The sequence below is a fragment of the Limulus polyphemus genome, unplaced genomic scaffold, assembly GCF_000517525.1.
Source record: "Limulus polyphemus unplaced genomic scaffold, Limulus_polyphemus-2.1.2 Scaffold404, whole genome shotgun sequence".
Taxonomy (NCBI): domain Eukaryota; kingdom Metazoa; phylum Arthropoda; class Merostomata; order Xiphosura; family Limulidae; genus Limulus; species Limulus polyphemus.
Genome location: NW_013666014.1, coordinates 223,759 through 242,317, shown reverse-complemented (window position 1 = coordinate 242,317; position 18,559 = coordinate 223,759). Strand labels below are relative to the sequence as shown.

The window sequence follows — 18,559 nt, the reverse complement described above, 5'->3', positions numbered from 1 at the left end:
GCAAAGTAATTTTCATTTTAAGATTAAAAATACTTTTATGCATCAGAAAATATTGAGGTTTCTCGTGCAAAATCTTTATTATGTCTTGGTAGTTATCAAACATTTCTTAAGAAGAAACTTTATATTTTATTTGTTCTCGCATCCACCATAAAAATTTAGGAAATAAACATAAATTATGCCTCTTTCATTCTAGAATGAACTCAAATTATAACAAATGTTTAGACAAAAGCTCAAATCTCATAACATTATACATTTATATATATATATATATATATTTATTATTTTTATTATATTGACTTTTCACATGTGCCTGGCAAACAACACAGAAGTTACAACGATGCAGCTAATTTGCACTCATGTTACCATAAAGGTGACCTTTGGTCTGTACAAAATGACCTGTCTTGGCTGTGTTTTAGTTGACTAGTATTTTGTAAAATAGTCGCATTTTAATTATTGTACATTATATATGTGTATAGATTATTGCTATTTTGAAATAAGTTCTTAAACATATTTTCCTAAAACATAGAACAGTAAATAAAAAGTAAAGCAAACAATTATCTCTTCTTGTTACGACTTTTGTACTTGGCTGCTGTTTGACTTAGGTTGCTAAACCTTTAAAAATTTTGCACGTGGAGGATGTGAAACAAAATTTTTTTTGGGTTTTTATATATACTTTTGACTAACTAAAAGATCATAAATTCCTATATTGATACTACAGAATTCTACTATAATTTATCAAGCTTAGTAAATAAGATGTATTTTCGTCTAAAAAAATATTAAACCTCACTCACCTCTTTCCATTTTTGGAAACGCTTCCTTATATACACTTACTTCTATATATAACATGAACAACCAATTGGAAGCTCAGCATGTCCCCCTAGTGGCTTTCTCAGCCAATTTAACAGGCTTGGCACCATTTCATTCATTTGAACAAACATTTCAACGAGGTAAGGTGTGTATTTAGTCTGCTCGAAATTTCAAATTTTTTAGACTAAAATACATCTTCATTACTAAGCTTGATAAATTATAGTGGAATTCTATGGTACTGATGTAGTAATTTATGATTTTTCAGTTATTCAAATTAATATACAAAACCTAAAAAAATATTTTGTTTCATATCCTCCACATGCAAAATTTTTAAAGGCTTAGCAACCTACATCAAGCAGCAACCAAGTACAAAGGTTATAACTAGAAAAGATAATTATTTGCTTTACTTCTTTATTTACTGTTCTATGTTTTAGGAAAAATAACTTTAGAACTAATCGGAAGCTCAGAATGTCCCCCTATTGGTTTTCTCAGCCTTTCTAATGTACCTAGCACCATTTCTATCTTATAAACCAAGATTTCAATGAGGTAGGGTGTGTCTTTAGTCTGGTTGAAATAATAAATCAAACACAGTGGCACGTGAGCAATATCTTAGCAAATAGAAAAAATGAGACCTTATTTTATATTCTAGTTTGTCAATATCTGTAATTTGAATTTATAATTCGTATGAAACTATAGACTTATATTTTGACTACACAAACATCTAATTTGAACCAGTGCTTCATTCAACGTACCAACTGACACACAAAAATCTATGTTTGTGTGTTTTTTAATATTTTTGTTTAAATTGACAAATTGAGTAATGTATGGTTCTAAAATTCAATTATAATCTACAGTTTGGTATCAAACTTTCTGATATAAATTCATGAAATAGTGGTTCAATAAAATTTTGAATGCGAGTCAACAAACGAGATGACATGGCCTTTCACCTGTGAAAGGGTTAAAAAGTAAAAACTGTTAACTATAAAGCTACACATTGTAATGTTTTACTGTAATTTTGAATTTACTAAATGTATATTTATGAAACTTAGCAGGCATTTAGTAAACATTGTAAGTGTTGTATACAAAAAGCAGATTTTGTAATAAATTATTTCTACTAAATATTTGTCTGTGAATTTATGAAGCCTTTACTGAGTTTTAGTTGAAGGTAATTTTTGTGGTAAGAATTAGAATGCATCTTTTCATCTCAAAATTGTAATATTTCATTTGCATAACATCTAAAACCTTGTAAATGAATACCAAAGTTTACTTTTGTAAAACTGTTTTTCTTATTTTTCCTACTGTAACACTAAGTAGCAAAACCATCAGAAGGGGAAAAAAATCTGAAATACATGAAATAAAATCATTGATAGTTTTTTTTTTCCCAGAATGACTGCAGATTATAACAGAATTAGAATTATTTATTGTAACAACCTCAGTTATCTAGCTTTTTCAGATCTATTTGTTTTTAATTTTATTACTTTACAGTGCTCTTTTTGACCCTATCTAAGTACAGGACAAGCAAGCAACCAAAATAGATAATTTATTATTACAATCACATGACTATTGACTATTCCTTCATCTATGTCATTGATGTAACTCAAAGATTCTAAGACTGAGCCCTGAGGTACTCCACTTGTGACATTACTTCAGTGTGACTGAACTGTATTCATAACAACCTTCTTCCATCAAGCCACTCTTCTATCAATTTTTTAACTTATCCCCCAACACTTATAGAGATAATTATTTTTACAAGCCTTTTATGTGGCACCTTGTGAAATGCTTTCTGAAAATCCAGATACACTAAATCTACACCCTTACCCTCATTTACAAAAGCAGTGACCTTTTCAAAGAATGTCAAAAGATTTGTAAGACAAGATTTTCCCTTAGTGAAACCATGTTGACTATCCAATAAAATTATAAACTTTCTTAAAAGACTTTGCAAAGCATCTTTCGTCAGACTTATTAATGGGTTTATAATTACTGGAACAATCTTTATCACCTCCATTGAAAAGAGGAGTTAGATTAGCTAAAATCCAATCCTCTGGTACCTGCCGACTATTCAAGGACTGATAAAAAATAGTAAGTGGCTCACATATCCAACCTTTAACCTCCTTCCAAACACCTGGGGAAATATTATGTGGCCCTGGAGCCTTATCCTTTTTAAACTTCCCAATTTTTTCTTAACAAGCTCAGAATCACAGTCATCTTGTTTGATTTTGTTTCCATTTATGACCTGTTCAATATATGGAATACTGGTTAAATCTTTGTTAGTAAAAACTGAAGAAAAAGCAAAATTTAATAACTCGGCCATCTCATAATCATCAGATATACTAGCCTTCCTTTATTATCCCTCAAGGGTCCTACCTTCATCCTAACATTTTGTTTACCCATATTGAAGTTATTAAAACTTAAATATTATTAAAATTGAAGTTTGAAACTACGTTCTTGAGTCCAGCTTATTGAAATATATTGACAACAATTACATAGGTTTATAATGAAATTATAAAAGGTTGTGACATGCACACTTTGACCATGCAGAGTACATAGGGTTAAACTCTTGTAAAATGTAGACTCCTCTACCAGAATTTGTATGCATCTTGAAAACCCTTGATTTTTGACATACCAATTTTGTAGCGTAAAAGAACCTTAAATTTTTCTAAATTACTTTTGCAGCAGAAATGTGTTTTTCACCACATTGTGCAGAAACATGGTTAACAACATATCAAAGTTTTGGAACAAGGCAAAACAAACTGTGTATTTCTTTGGGCAAAAAAAAAGTTGATTCAAGGGTGAATCAATACAAAATAACTGATTACTTGCTTACTTTTTAGTTTTAGTTGGTTGTAAAATCAAGTTGCTATTGTGTGACAAAAGAAAAAGACTGTCAAAAATCTTATGAATCAGGATGAAACTAACTTTTTAAGTTCTTTTCATGTACCTATTGAATGTTACTTACCCTTCATGCAGTTGTACTGTGCCAACAAATTGAACAAAATTAAAGGGAAAGGAAATCCAACCAAAGATGATAAACAACTGGTACTACTTGCCATGTTTCCATTGATAAAAGAGTGTACCCAAAAGAATACATTTTGGATAGTATGGAGATCTTAAATCTCATACAAGCAGTTGACATGTTTGTGCATTATGTCTGATTTAACTAAAATGAGATAAGTGCAATATAAACCTCATATATTAATAATTCTAAATCTATTTCAACAATTTTCAACTTAAGCATTTTTTAGAAATATTTCATAACTTTAATTTGATGCAATTTGTGAAGAAAAATGGAAACATTTTCAAATTTTTATTTCTGCACAGCCCTAAGGACAATCACCTGTAAACAATACAGTTGTCAATTTTTTTCATAATTTTTCTGATTATCCCTTAGAGTAGATTTAAATTTGCTAAGAAACTATTACAACTTGAGAATATATTATATTTTTCTTGATTTTTAACTTTCCATTTTCTTTTTCACTTTAGTTTTTGTTCACACCTTGGTTGCCACTCTTATGATGTCACATTTAGTAGTTTGATCATTAGTAATGAAACACAGATTTAGAAATGGCTATAAAGAAAATGTAATTGGATAGAGCAGGAATATCACACCATAGTAGAATACATAAGTGGTTTGGGCAGTAGTTTATGGTTTCATGGCAAATAGTGGGAAGTTTTGAAGGCTTAGTAAAAACCAGAGATGGGAATTTTTTATAGTTTCTTTAGACTTTATTTTAATTTATGAAAGTACTTGTGTGTTAAAGTATATCTGTTTGAAAGCTACAGATATTTTCAAAACTCTTCTCTGACACTTGTGTAAAATCATAAATAAATACTGTAGTTAAAAACAACAGCTTCTTTTTGTTTATAAAATAAACATTTCTACTTGGGACTAAACTACAAGTAACATGATACTCTGCATGTTTTGATGATCTGCGGTGTCATCTTCAGGAGTATAGATTATGAGAATATTCCACTATTTATTCTTCATATCATATCTTAATTTGCATGATTTTTTAATTATTTCCAATGATCCATAAATATTTCTAGTATTATCATTTTTAAGTTGAGCTAATAATATAATTTTCTCCCACTGAATTGTGTGTGTTATACAGACATGTTCAGTTAATGGTGAAATAAATATTTTTTATTTTCAATGTTTTGCTTATGCTTGTTTACTATATTTTAGGACAGTCTTGTAAACTAAGATGTGTATTAACCAATAGGGTGTAGTGTAGTTGCATAAACTTTAGCTTTGTTGCTTTTGGGATTTGATATATAGTATGCTTAAGGAAACGGTAATTGCATAAGAAATTATGAATCACGGTGTGCATTCAAACTTGCATTTCCTTTTATTAAAGTCAGTCATTTTAATGTTCAGTTACAAGATATGCTGTTGAAGTACATTGGCAGTCTGAATACACATTATGAATCAACTGCTGCTGTTCATTGAGGAAAAGTCTACAATGGAGATAAAACCATTTGACAATTCAACATATGTGCAGATTCTTTGGTGCTAAGGAATTTCTGGTGAAAAAATCTTTTTTTTTAGTGGTATTTTAGAATGAGACAACTTTGGTATATTGATATCTTGTCATATTAGATATCCAGCTTTAGGAAAATCATTTAATTGCCCATCTGGGTGATCATTAACTAAATTTCACTTGTCCATCCGAAAAATAAATTGCCTCAGGAAAGTGTTGGTGTCATACTCTGAACTTTCCTTATATGTTGTAAGTTCTTTGATATCACTTTGTACCAGCTTTGTTTTGGTTGATATGAAGTGTAGCTGTTTATGTTTTGAGTTGTTATTCTTGGTCTGGTTGTAGCATTCAGGCTGTGTTTTGTCAGGTCACAACATCAGGCTTATCATTAATCATCACAATGACTTATCACTGCAGTATTCATACAATATTTTCTTCGTGTGTTTATTGCTGTATGGTTCAGAAACATTATCAATAAACTGTTCCAATTTCTTTACTAGCTCCCTCACAGTTGTTTGCTCCATCATTTTTTTCCCAGACTTTAGAAAAGCATCACTTCTCATGTTGTTTTCAAGTCTTCCTTTCTATCAAATCTTGAGGGAACCTAGTTATTGTTTCAAAGTTGCTGCTACAAAGTTGATAATAAACTGCATCTGAAGCATTCACCTAAGAGTGGTTACTGCCCACTTATCATTTCTTAACTTGCATATTTCTTTTACTTTCTCATCAAAATCCATAGTTCTAACTCAAAACATTTCATACACTTTTTATGGGGTATAGAAAAGTCAACAGGTGATCCACAAAGAAAGACAGCATTTTCTGAAGTTGAACAATGTAGATATGGATTGAAGAGTGCACTACCAGCAGCAATTTTGGCTAAACACACTTCTCTTCAGATTATGGGTTTTTAATGTAATATCTGTTAATATGTTTTTTGTCTGCACAGTTGATGCACTTTTTCATCAATACACATCTTTGTCAGATAGATTTACCAATGTGTTTGGTTTCTTTTCCCCAATAATAACTTGTTCTCTTTTGTCTGTACTCTTGTGACATTTGATAGTCACTATTGAGAGACATTTTTAATTCTGGTGGAAACAGCAGCATATTCTGAGATAAGGTTAGTATTCTTTTACCAGTTTTGTACAAAAAAACAGAAGAAGGCAGATCATACCTTGCATAAAATGAAAAAGAAGGTTTTGAAACAGAAATTGTGGTTAACATATATAAAACTATTGATACCTTTTTTGGTTAGCATCCATAACCTTGCAAAGTTGAATACAAACTTAAAAATTAAGTGCATAATCTGTCATTTCACACTAATTTACCCCAGTATTGGCCTTTCCTGTCCAAAAAAATATACACACAATGAATGCTAAAGATATATAAGGAAAATAAGAAGAAAAAAAGTAAAAAATGCCTGTTACATCTCGAGTTGTTTTCTAAACTTTAGATATGCTGTAAAATACATTTTTTTGCACAAAATGGTGCAAAAAACCATTTCCATTGCAAATTGTTCCAAGTGCCTCTGCTTAATTTTGTATTTTTATTATACAGTTAACTACCATTTATATTATTTGTTTGAGGTAAAAGAACCACAGATTGCTGTGCCTGGAAGTTGAACTTTTAACAATAAATGGGTGTAGTAAGAAAAGTGACAGCAATTCAAGCAAAGCTTTTTGTTGCATGTGTAAAACAAAATATCAACTTGCACGCAATGAGATACAGCACTGAGTAATCACATGGAAGGCAAAAAATCATTGCAACTTTGCCAAGGAATATGCAGGATTTACAATACAGATTGTGGATTTTTTGTAAACAATTCAACCAAATCTTCAGTGGTGCCTGCAGTTTCAACAATATTAACAACTCATGTCCTAGTAATGGCAAGTAGGTTATTTAAATTATTTCTCAAAATATTTTAACACACAGTGTAATATTTTTCTGATTTTTTAAATATATACATATATAGCTTTTATTCTAGCTAAAAACTTTTATTTTTTCAATGCTATTATTAGCCACGTAGTGTGTATTACAGACTAATATTTCCGAAGCTGTATTTGAAAATATTCAATTGATAAGCCATGAAACTGAACAAGTAAATTTACTTTTGTGTTAGTTCTAGTACCATCAGTGAAGTTGTTCCATTTTAACATCATTTGTAAACATAGGTCTACAACTGTGTAGAAATAAAGACAGTTTGTAAAAATATTAAGGAAGAAATAAACTAATTTTTCATTGTTAAATGTACTAGATTTCCAATTATTTTCATCAAATAATTAAAAAGAACCTTCCCAACAAGAGAACAACATTACAGCAATATATTTAAAGCCAGTTTAAATCTATTGAGACCATACAGCACATTTCAGATTTCACAAATTAAGTAAAAATAATAATTCTAAGTATTTTAACAATTTTTGATATGAATATTTTGTCATTTTACAGCAGTTATTTAGTATATTTCTGCAAAGCTCTGACTTGTCATAAGGTAAACAGTTCACTTATTGAATTTTTTAGGAATCTTTCTGCCCTATCCCAAAATACAGGTTTATGTTTGCTAAGAAACTGTCATTCCTTGAGAATATAATTTTCCACATATTGTTTCTTTCATGATTTTCCTTCTCTGTTTGAGGTTTTATTATTACAGCTCTTTGTTTCCATGTTCATGACATCACATCATGTTGTCTGAACAATTACTAATGAAGCATAACTTTGGAAATAACTACAGGCAAAGTTTAAATACATTGTAAAATATTTGCATAAATATAAACTGAATAATGTAGTCTGAACAGTAATTTATGATTTATTGGGAAATTAATTAAACAGAAATCCTGCAGGTATGAAAAATGGAATCTAGTGGAAACTTTAAAAGACTTACGAAAGAACCACAGATGTTTGCAAATCATGACTGGTAAATAAGCATTATCAAAAACCCATTTACAGCTGATGTTCATTAGTCATGGTCCTCTGCATCTAAGAAACAGCTTTGCTATGGTGAGTTATGTGTAGTTTGTTTTGAAACATTTCCTTCCTGTGTATACATAAAGATGGTGGTTTTGATTTCATAAGACTGTTTTGAAATACACCATGAAATCAAAGCCTATCACAACAAAGCCTCAATGGCTGTTTATGATCAAGTACTGACAGTGATTAAAGAGGATGGGATGATGAAGCTGCTGCAGTAAATATCGAAGACAACGTCTGTGGTGATGCCATTCATCCCAACAATGAGACATTAGTGAAGTTGCAACATCTATTTGTAGAAAGTGATTTGGACTCGTAATTTGAAGGTTTCACTGAAAATGATTTGTAGTTTTGAATTTTAAATGTAATGTAGCAATAACTAGTTTTGTATTTCCAAACATTTCTAAATGTGTGTTTAAATAAATCTTAATGTTCATGAGACTTAGCTTCTTGATATTTTATTTCAAAAATCATGTTTAGAAATACTGAAAATGAATGAAAATGGGAGATCAATCTCATTTAAGTCTTGGGCACAGAGAGAATTAACAAGACCATCAAAATGCAACATTTCTATTAAGTATGCATTATCATTCACAGTGTGTCAAAAAAGATGGTATGGACTGGCTGTAGTAAAAACATATATTATATGCACCCTAACTTCTAGATAAAAAAATGCATTTTATATTTGGAAAAAAAAATTTCTATCATTTAAAATATATATTTTTTTTTTCATTCCAAAAAATGTTTTCATGTTGAATTGTCTTTTAAAGATATATATACCAATTTTCTTCTGTGGTAAGACATTAGGTAAACTTAGTTAGGTTTAGTGAGTACAGTACATACTGACAAAATATTCTGAAGACTTGTTTATTTATTGAATATTTTTGTTAAGTTTAAATTTTTTCAAAAATGCGTGTAATTAAAGAAAATACCTATTGGAAAGAAATAATATTTGTTAGATATAAACTGATCTTGACCAAGTTTATTGTTAGATATTTTGGGAAAGTTAATGGTGACTTAATTGTAAAAGGTCAGGTTCTATGTCACCAATAAATTTGGTTAGTTTTTACAATGTTTCTTTTGTGATTTATAGCCAGAAGCAATGAGTACTGCAATCTGCAAAATAAAATGAAGTGTGTTAATATCAGTCAACTTGGATACATAAAATGGAACTTTATGATCAGTAATAAAAAGAAATTGAAATTCACAACAAAATTTTGGAAATTTTGCCAGAAAAATGTTAGAAAAAACTGTATTGATTTTTTAAGCTGAAAGTATATACTGTTTCAGTGCATTTGTGTAAAAAAAGGTTATTAACCATTAGAGTTGGGAGATTAATGAATTACATATTTGTATCAGTTACATTGATAAGTAGCACATAAAATAATTGATTAATCAAAAACTGATTACATTTATTGTCTTGAAAATAATGAACTAATTGAAATTACCATTTTCAATTATTCCATCTATTCAAGTACTTGAAATATTGCCATTATAATTTGTTATTTTTGATTAATTCAAGATTCTTCAGCTTAGTCAATTAGTGTCATTATTTACAAATATAATTAACTAGTCAAAATAAACATTTCCAATTATTATTATTATTTCTGCATTGTTTAAACTATCCAAATCACATGAAAATAATTAATTAGTTGAATGTAATCAATTAATGAGCCTAGTGATTAATCAGTTATCAAATTTCACTGATTTACCTCCTGTATTAGCCATATGGCTAGGCTAATTTATTTTAACTTCAATTAGCTACAGTAGTTCACATATATTTCTCATATTGTTAATTGATTATATTTCCACTAGTTGTTATGTAATTTTATTGACTGTGTTTACACCATTACTACTACTACACATTCACAGATAGTGATGGGCAACTTTAAATTGCTTAAACAACAAAATTCAGAATGTATCTCAAGATTTAGAATTTTATGGAGAGTTTAAGATGTAATAGTTGATAGGTCTATGGCTCAAAATGCAGTAACTTAACCATTAGTAGTTATTTAGTAATGGCATAACTTAAGCAATGATAGTTATCATTATGGCAGCACCTGTTTGTAATTGAGAAATGAAATTACAGCTAAAACAATACGTGACTACACATAAGTAATGGTAATGGTGTAAATATAACCACTGCCTAAATTTATTGATCATATATGATCGTGATTGAGTTGTATATAATGACATGATCTGAATGTGGTGAAATTTGGCAAATGTATGGTGCCTGTCGCTGTCATCAAGTGAAGAAGTGATTCTGTTGTTTTTTTTGTTAACAAGCCATAGTACAAGTTACTTGTTTATGTCAGTCTCAATGCATGAGTAAGGTTTTGCCAATAAGAAAAAGAGAAGAAAAGCAAAAATACATATATTTTTTGTAAATATAACAGCAAACAAAATGGATAAGTATCAATTAAATAACAGCTAAAAACAGTAATAAAAGTGTTTTGAACTAAAACTGTACCTCAGTTATACAGTTTTGGCACAAAATAAATTTGTTTTGTTGGAACTGATCTCACATTTAAAGAATAGCTATCAAAGTACATTTGAGTTGAGGTGGTAGCACAACAGCTGCTGCTATCCCCCCAAAACTTGTCAAGTATACGTGTTTTGCCTTTTTTATTGTGGCTATTGCCAGTTGTCCTTGATCCACCTTTAGACATTTCAGAAGTTATTTTTGATATAAATTGTTTAAGAATTTTTTCCTCTTGTGTGTCAATTTTTTGAAAACATAAATTAACAATGCTACTTCATAGTGATATTTTTTTGCAAAGAAAATGTAAGAAGACCTTAAAGTACATTATATAGTTGTCAGAACATACAAATGCGTGGTAACATACAAATAAAAGGCTATAAGGTAAAGATAGAAATAAAACATATGATATGATATTAAGAAAAAAGTTTCTGTAACTGCTTCTTAATATTTTAAAATATTTTGTTTGTAACCAATGTGATAAATAACCTTGATTAGTCCCTTGGAATAGATCTGTCCAAAACCATCAATATTTTGGGAGTGGTGGGTTAATATAAATTTTGTAAAATAAATATGGTTTCTGATATGATACCTTACCTTCTCTCACATAAAAGCTATTCTTGTTCAATGCTGCCCTCTATATGCAAACTTTTTCACATGCCACAAGCCTTGAAACTCCTACTTACTCTACCATCAATGTGGTTCACTATGTCTTCACATATAAATCATCATGCAAAAACTCTCCACCAATAGGAGTGCAACACACCCACCTGACATACAAGACTCCGTTTATTCAATTCTACCTAACCATCACTTCTTGTTAGGCAGTGGTTTTTTGCAGACGTTTCATTTATCACCAGCATTTTTTTTTTCAATATAGTGCTTTCATATTTAATGTTGTTTTTTTCTACAGTTTCTTCACAGTAGTTTATTGTCAAGAAACTTACCTTTATTTTGTTATTTTTCTTGCTTTTTTTGTGCAGTTAATTATGAACTTCGTATTTTGTGTCACAATTTCAGCTACAGTTATCACTACTTTGATTGTTGTGACACAGGCTTTAGTTGTGAGGGTCTCGGCTGGGGAATTTTAGGCCATCATTTGCAGGAAGTTGAATTTTATATGTCTCATCCCTCTTTTCCCAACAGTGTGCAAGATCCTCCTATCCCTGTGGTGCTTATTCATGATTAAGATAATTTTGACAATGTTTTTTCTTTCAATTCCTGTACCTCTCCTGTCAAAGCTGCTAGGTCTACCTTAGCCTTTGTGGATATGCTTTCTCAGGTTTATTATGTTTTTCTGCATCCCTAGTTTCATACTCACTGCCCCATCATCAGATTACCTTCTCTTCTCTTCTTCTCCCAAAGAGTGCATGCTGTGCATTTCATTTCTTAATTGAGGGCTGTTGCTATCATGCCTTATCATGGGCTTCTGATAATTGTGCATTGGCTTATTCAACAGGTCTTTGATCCCTTTTATGACTTCTAGTATTTGGAGTAAGTTTTGCCTAAGTGGTGAGTGGAACTGTGAACCCTCTCTATTTATCCCAAGCCCAATTTTTTTTGCAAAGGTGTACTCTTCTTTGCCAACAGTTCCTGAGACTATCTGATGGTGTTCAGCCCAGTAGAGGCACATTTGTTTGATTTGTTCACCTGTGGAGGGAGTTCACTCGTGATCAGGGGTTTGTGAAATGGACATTTTTTTCACTTTCTCTCTCCTCCACCTTTGTCTCGAGTTCCATTATCTTTCCTGTTACCAGTCAACATCTGTCCAAGACTGTTCAGATTCTTCTCTCACAGCATGCTAATGAGCCTGCCAACCAGCCTTCCACAGGTTTTTACTCCAGGTTTTTTGTTGTCCCCAAGAAGTCTAAGGAATGGCTTCCTGTGATTGCTCTGTCTCACCTCATTCAATTTTGTCATTTTACCATGGAATATTTTCTCACCCTTTAGTGGGCTTTTTCTCCAGCTCTGTGGATGACTAAGGTAGATGTCTTGGATGCTTGCCTTCATATTTTCATTTCTTATCAGTCACAACCGTATCATTGGTTTATCCACATTGGTGTTGTATTTCAGTTTTTTTGCCTTACCTTTTAGACTTGCTTCAGCACCATATGTATTTTGTCAAGTGATTAACACTTTTGCCATACCTTTGCATGCTTGAGGGTTGTGCTTCCACCACTACATGAACAACTGGCTTCTCTTAGCTCCTTCCAAACTTGTGTCTTCTTAACACTTTCGTCTGCTATTGACAGAAGTAGTTCGTGTTGGTTGGGTTCTCAACATGGAGAAGTTTTCTGATTCCTACCCAATATCTTATCCACTTAGGTGTGTTTTTCTCCACTTCTTCTGTGTTTAGTGAAGCTTTCAGTTCTCTATGCCCTTTCTTCTTCTCTTTCTGCATGTGAGGTTCTATCAAATTTGGGGACTTGAGCTTCCATGAAAGCCCTTATCCCCTTGGGTCGAGCACATATCTGTTCTCTTCTGTGGATGTTGCAAGACTAATGGAATACTGCTTGGGATCCTTTTGACTCCCCAATTACTCATCCTTCCCTTCCCAAAGACCTCCATTGGTGGTTGAATAGGGACAACACTAGGGCAGGAGTAACACTTCCTCCTTGTTCAGATTTGCATCTGTTCCCCGATGCTTCTCATCGGGTTTGGGGGAGCAGGGGTTGATCAGTAGGAAGCTTCCAAACAATGGTCTTGTATATACATGTCATACATAATCAATATCTTGGAGCTTCTGCCAATACAACATGCTTTTTATCATTTTCTTCATATTCTATGGAACAGACTTGTCTTGATCCATTAAGACAATTCCATCGTTGGCTCTTATTTCAATTGCCAAGGAGGAACCTGTTCTTGTTCTCCTTGTGGTCGAATATTGATGATGTCAGGAAAACATGTAGGTTCAAGAAGTCTTGATATAAAATGATAAAAACTCTATAACCCAATTGCTTTTGAAAGGTGGACTTTTCTTCTTCAGTTTGGCTCTGAATAGAAAAGTCCATCTTTCAAAAGCATTCAGGTAAAAGAGTTTTTATTAAGTATATTGAGTAAGCCTTGATATTCAGTAAGCATTAGAGAGAAACAATAGTGGTTCTTTGTCATTTCCCGTAGGAGTTAACAGATGATTTTGATTCAAAGAGCAAAATTCAAATTGTTGGAAGTACTTCTTTTCTATTTCAGTTATCTCAGTTCTTGTGCAACAAATTTGCTATGTCTTATACTTTGTAAGTTTATGTATATTTATTTTTATTTCCATATTAAACTCTTTCATATTTATAAAATTCCTTCCTATGAACAATCTGTTCTGTACTAACTCTGAACTTGGTGTGTACAGTATCTCTCCACATATTATTGCTTCATTCCTTAATGGAATAATGATTGGCTTTAATGTAAACCCCTTAATTAAGTTGATTTTAAAGTGTGGAAACAGGATTTATTATTATCATAAAACTAAAATAGTGGGAATACTTCACAAAATTTGGCAAGCTCTCAGTAAACATTATAAGTCTTTTGTACAGAAAAAAATCACAATTTCTAATAAAGTATTTTGTTAAAAATTAATGATTCAATAAAAAAGATGAGTATTGAGTACTACATGTTGTCTTCATTTCTTTTATCAAAAACATAACATGAAAGTAACATAACAAACTTACAATAACAAAATAGATAGACTTTTTTAGATTAACTTTTTTTTTATTTTACTCTTATTGCCAGCTGCCATTTAGTTGATCAAACCTGAGAATTTGAAAAACACTGTAAAGTGTGAAGTACTTAAATAAAACAATGTTAATAATATAGATAATAAATTACAGACAAGACTGTCAGACTTTGTAACAAACCATTGGTAAAACTTCAGTATCTAGATACATATCATATCATCAATATCTAGATATGTATCGCATTAACTATTATTATGAGATACGCATCCCTAGTTTATTGGCTGTGCTACACAGAGAAGTGTCTGATAGCAATGTTGTGTTCTGATTCCCTTAAAATAAAAACTTGTTTCTATTTCTGGTCTTCGTTAATCCACTCTCTATCTTTATTATCTAAGACAAGTTCCTATTCTTTTAGATGTCTGGCTGTAGGTTTAGTGTCAATAGCAATATGACACTTTTTTTTTTTTTACAGTTCTGCTAACTATTTGGCAAGCCTTAAACAATAAAGTTATGAAAAACATGTAAAAATAGACCCCCAAATTCTGTTAATCATTGTTTCTAACTGATTATTGCTGGCCCACATGTTTTCATCCTTTTCTACTTTGGTTCTATAGTAAGGCTTCCTTTATTACATTTTACTTGTTTGCAATCACATATGTAATGTTTGTATTGATCACTAAACTTTATATGACTTACATCGACTAATGTTACTGTTTGTTATATCTTATTTGTTTCACTTGCTAGTTAGTTTTTAAAGTGGAACATTATATTTCTCAGCATCTTCATAATTATTTATTATTTTACTCCACAATTTAATTTCTGTAGTTGGTAACTTAAGAGGCTGCAGATACTTAGTTCTTTATTGATCTTTAGTTAGAAAATAATTGAATTGGAATGTAAGTTAGCCATGAATAGACTTTTTGAGGTTACATATTACATTTTATTTTGCATTAGTCAACAGGTTTGAAAATGTAGAAGGTTTGTAACTGTCCCATAAACTACTTTTGAGGTTTAACTTTTGTTTTTAGATTAAGAGCTTCTAAAAAATGCTGTAGATGCAGGATCGTTTGCTGTCATCCTGTCCAACTAGCAGTCTACATGTCTGGCCCAAAAGCTTAGATTTCAACAATTGAAGGAAGCTGAGCAACTTGAAATCATTGTCATGATTAAGACTAAATGTTCACTTGACCACAGCGAGTGAAATTTGTGAACTTATGAGTTGTCTGTTGTTAGATGGTTTAAAACTTTTGAGTTAAACTCCACTCAGTGCTGTGTGCCTGCCTGTGACTCAAATTGGTAGCTACATGAGTCTTGAAATAATTTTTGTGGAAAACCTTGTAATACTTTATAAATATTCTATTTAAACTGAGTTTTACAACCACTTATAGAAGAATTTCAACACTAAGCACATGTAACTGAAATAGTAAGCCTAGATTCATGAGTATGCCTGCATCCGATCATATGAACCAGCTATTTGCTATTAGATCTTGAGGCGGCTCAAACATAAGAAGTACTAACAGGTTTATTCTTTGATGCATTATAAAAAAACAAAAAGATTCAAGTGTTTTTAATATTTTATTACTTAACTGAAACTAAATTTTTGTGGCAGTGCTGTAGAGGGAGATATGTATGTGCTCATCCTAGTGAAAGAGTTAAGTTAGCCTATAAGAACAACTTAAAACATGAAGTGCCCGTATTGTAAAATCTGTACATTTCTATGGATTTTTTCTACCAAAATGTTTTTGAGTGAGTGTTAGAGCTACAAAATTGGCAGTTGAAAATGAAATTGGAAAATGCTTATAGAAGAAATTGAATGCTTTTCTATGATTGAATTACCTTTAATATGTATTGAGCTTTGAATTTGAAAATAAAATGGCAAAATTATACTGATAGTTTAAGTCTTGTCCAAGGCTTATTGATAACTGTATGATACATGATTATTTTACTGGCTCAATTCAGAAAAATATTTTTAAAAAATCAGTGAATACCATGGCCTCATATTTAATGTGAAAAAATAGCAGTTTGACTATGAGAAAGATTAGCTTCAATAGAGTAAAGTGTTAAATTTATAGTTTTCATGATCATTAATGTTTTTTAAGATATTTTTTAGAATTGTTAGAAATTTAATGTAAAGAATTCTGAACTATATGGTTTTATCTTGTCATTGATTTTTTCCTGGAAATATTAAGGTTACTAACCCATGTAATGTAAAAAAAAGATTAACATTTGACTTGTTTTACAGATAAAATTGAACTAGAAGCAGCACAACATTATCTTGAACAAGCTGCACAGACAAATTTGGTAAGTTTATGAAGTTGCCAATTTATAAGTTTCCTTACATTTTTATGATCTTTCATTTAATAGGTCATTTTCTTTATCTTTTAAGTGAAATATTTCATTTTTTTAATAACCCATTTATTTTTTTACATGATATTTTACTTTTTTTAATCTTTAATAAAAGAAATTGCATGCTTTCAGAGATTTTGTAGTAGTTTCAAAATTACTTGTGTCATTGGATTGAAAATTTTTATTTACCATAGAACTTCCTGTCACTTAAAGCCACATGAGAAAAGCAGAGAAAGGTATTGCTCATTTGAAGCATTATGAGATATGTTTGAAATTATTTCTTACAGTTTTGAGGGTTAGTGTTTGTTGCAAGGGCTGGCATCAAGTACTTGAGTCATTGAATAAGTTTTTACTTTTATATGCACTTCATTAGGCTTGTGTTTGTGATTTTTAAATGGGTTTTGTTGAGAAAAGATAACAGAATGTGGTGTTAGTTGTAGCTACAAAAGATGTGTATAAAAAAGTAATATTGAAAGGTAAAGTATTTCAGTTGTAAGTTACATTATGAAGTGATTAGTACAATTTAATATAGTATGGAATACTTAGCTTAACAATAAAGTATCTCAAATTATTCGTAGAGAGATATAGACTTGTGTGTATCAATGTTAGTAGGGCTTGGATGTTTTCTTTTGCCCTTCATCTCTTGTTGCCTTATTGTTAAGCTTAATGGTTTATAACACTAAAATCTATGGCTCAATTCCCCCCATGTTGAACACAGCACAGAAATCCATTGTGTAGCTTTTGGCTGAACAACAAAAAACAAACTGCTTGCCATCCTGCATATAAGGCCTATTTTTTCTTAATGAAATTATTCAACTTCTATCTCCTGATTATATTTTAATACTTGTTATTAACAGCATACTTTAACTTGTTGAATATTTTCATAATACATATAGCTTGCACCGGTGAGTTTTCAGTAATGCCTGTCTTCGAGACAGATCACGGGTAAAAGGCCATGTCATCTCGTTTATTGACTCTGCATTCAAAACTTTATTGAACTACTATTTCATGAAATTATGTTAATAAGTTTGTATCAAACTGTAGATTATAATTCAAATTTTAGTACAATATATTACTCAATTTCTCAATTTAAAAGCAAATATTAAAAAAACACAGACAAACATTGATTTTTGTGTGTGTCACATGTGGTATGTTGAATGCAGCACTGGTTCAAATTAGATATTTGTGAAGTCAGAATACTAAGTCTATAGTTTCATACGAATTAGAAACTCGATTTACCAATATTGACAAGCTAGAATATAAAATAAGAGCCTCTTTTCTTTGCAATTTGCTAAGATATTGCTCATCTAATAAATCAAACACAGTGATATCCTGCCCACCTCTTTCCATTTTTGGAAACACTCCCTTTTATACAATTACTTCTATATATAACATGAATAACCAATCAAAATCTCAGCCATTTTAATGGACTTGGTGCCATTTCTTTTGAACCAATATTTCAATGAGGTAGGGTGTGTCTTTAGTCTGGTTGAAATTTAATATTTTTTTAGACTAAAATACATCTTAGTTACTAAGTTTGATAAATTATAGGGGAATTCTATGGTATCAATGTAGTAATTTATGATGTTTTTAGTTATTCAAAAGTATATATAAAACCTAAACAGAAATATTTTGTTTCATATCCTCCATGTGCAAAATTTTTAAAGGCTTAGCAACCAATGTAAAGCAGCAAACGAGTACAAAGGTCTTAACTAGAAGGGATAATTGTTTGCTTTACTTCTTTATTTACTGTTCTAAGTTTTAGGAAAAATATGCTTAAGAACTTATTTCAAAATAGCAATAACCTCTATACATAT

The 18,559-nt window shown here is 30.8% G+C and overlaps 1 protein-coding gene across 4 annotated transcripts in view; it reads left to right on the top strand.

Annotated features, from left to right (window-relative positions):
• Positions 1-18,559, top strand: part of LOC106458018 (importin subunit beta-1-like) — a 109,891-nt gene that overhangs the window by 5,933 nt on the left and 85,399 nt on the right. For 3 of the 4 annotated variants that reach the window (XR_002610291.1, XM_013917467.2, XM_022384127.1), the window contains exon 2: positions 16,639-16,697. Coding sequence is in view for 2 of the 4 variants with exons in the window: in XM_013917467.2 (XP_013772921.1) it covers positions 16,639-16,697 (59 nt within the window). In the remaining 2 variants the exon portion in view is untranslated. Of the gene's footprint in view, positions 1-8,259; positions 8,280-16,638; positions 16,698-18,559 lie in introns of those variants that run through there. The other variant, XM_022384128.1, reaches the window with a different exon arrangement.